Source organism: Penaeus chinensis, chromosome 20, assembly GCF_019202785.1.
Source record: "Penaeus chinensis breed Huanghai No. 1 chromosome 20, ASM1920278v2, whole genome shotgun sequence".
Classification (NCBI taxonomy): Eukaryota; Metazoa; Arthropoda; class Malacostraca; order Decapoda; family Penaeidae; genus Penaeus; species Penaeus chinensis.
Window position 1 is genome coordinate 10,764,688 of NC_061838.1, and position 973 is coordinate 10,765,660.

At 41.5% G+C, this 973-nt stretch overlaps 1 protein-coding gene across 1 annotated transcript in view; it reads left to right on the top strand.

Annotated features, from left to right (window-relative positions):
• The first annotated feature begins 242 nt into the window (after positions 1 to 242).
• LOC125036210 (perlucin-like protein) overlaps positions 243 to 973 on the top strand; it is a 2,987-nt gene continuing 2,256 nt past the window's right edge. Inside the window, exons 1-3 of the mRNA XM_047628672.1 lie at positions 243 to 403; positions 528 to 647; positions 862 to 970. Coding sequence (XP_047484628.1) covers positions 528 to 647; positions 862 to 970 — 229 coding nt within the window. The 5' untranslated portion in view covers positions 243 to 403. The remainder of the gene's footprint in view (positions 404 to 527; positions 648 to 861; positions 971 to 973) is intronic.

Genomic DNA, 973 nt, shown 5'->3' on the forward strand with positions numbered 1-973 from the left:
TATATATATATATGTGTGTGTGTGTGTGTGTGTGTGTGTGTGTGTGTGTGTGTGTGTGTGTGTGTGTGTGTGCGTCTGCGCGCTTGTATGGTAAGAAAATGGTAAAAAAAATGGTTCTTATTCTCTCCAGGGAACAACAGACTGGTCATGTTACACAGCAACACTTTTATAGCATACCGTCACTGGCTTCTTAGAATTTAAGAAGAGCTGACTTCACATGCGCCTCCGTTATAAACACTGAGAGCCTCGGGGCGATTTCAGTCTCCATGGGACCTTCCTCGCGAGTTGTTTGACGAGGCCCAGCTTTGCTCTTTCCCAAAAGGAGCGATTTTCTCCTCGCTGTTCATTACGAACACGTAGACACCGATAAAAGTGGAAAATACTCCTACTTCATTATTTTGATGTAAAGTCTTTTACCATTCACGTAAAAAAAAAAAAAAAAAAAAAAAAAAAAAATGCCGGCAGGTTTGTTTTCTTTTTATTTATAAATTCTAACATGATACTGACAACCGTCTTGATGCTGGCAGATGCGTGTGGTTGCAGCATTGCTCTGGGCGGTGGCAGGGGCGGTGTGGGCACTGGAGGAGGGCAGTGTGGGCAGCCTTTTCGATCAGCACTTTCCTCCTCTGCACCCTAACTGTACCCAGGTAAGTTTACTGAACTTAGATGATTTAGGCAAAAGTTTGATAGGTGATCATGTATATATATATATATATATATATATATATATATATATATGTGTGTGTGTGTGTGTGTGTGTGTGTGTGTGTGTGTGTGTGTGTGTATACATATATGTATATATGTATTTAAGGATGTATATGTGTGCATGAGTAACAATTCAATGTTTCTTTGCTGCCACAGAATCTCGGAGACCTTCTCTTGTTGCGCCAAGAAGGCCAGCTTAAAGAATCTGTAGGAATACTGAAAGAGATCTTGTCAGAAATCAGAGGCTTCGTGGCCGCGCCGACAGGTA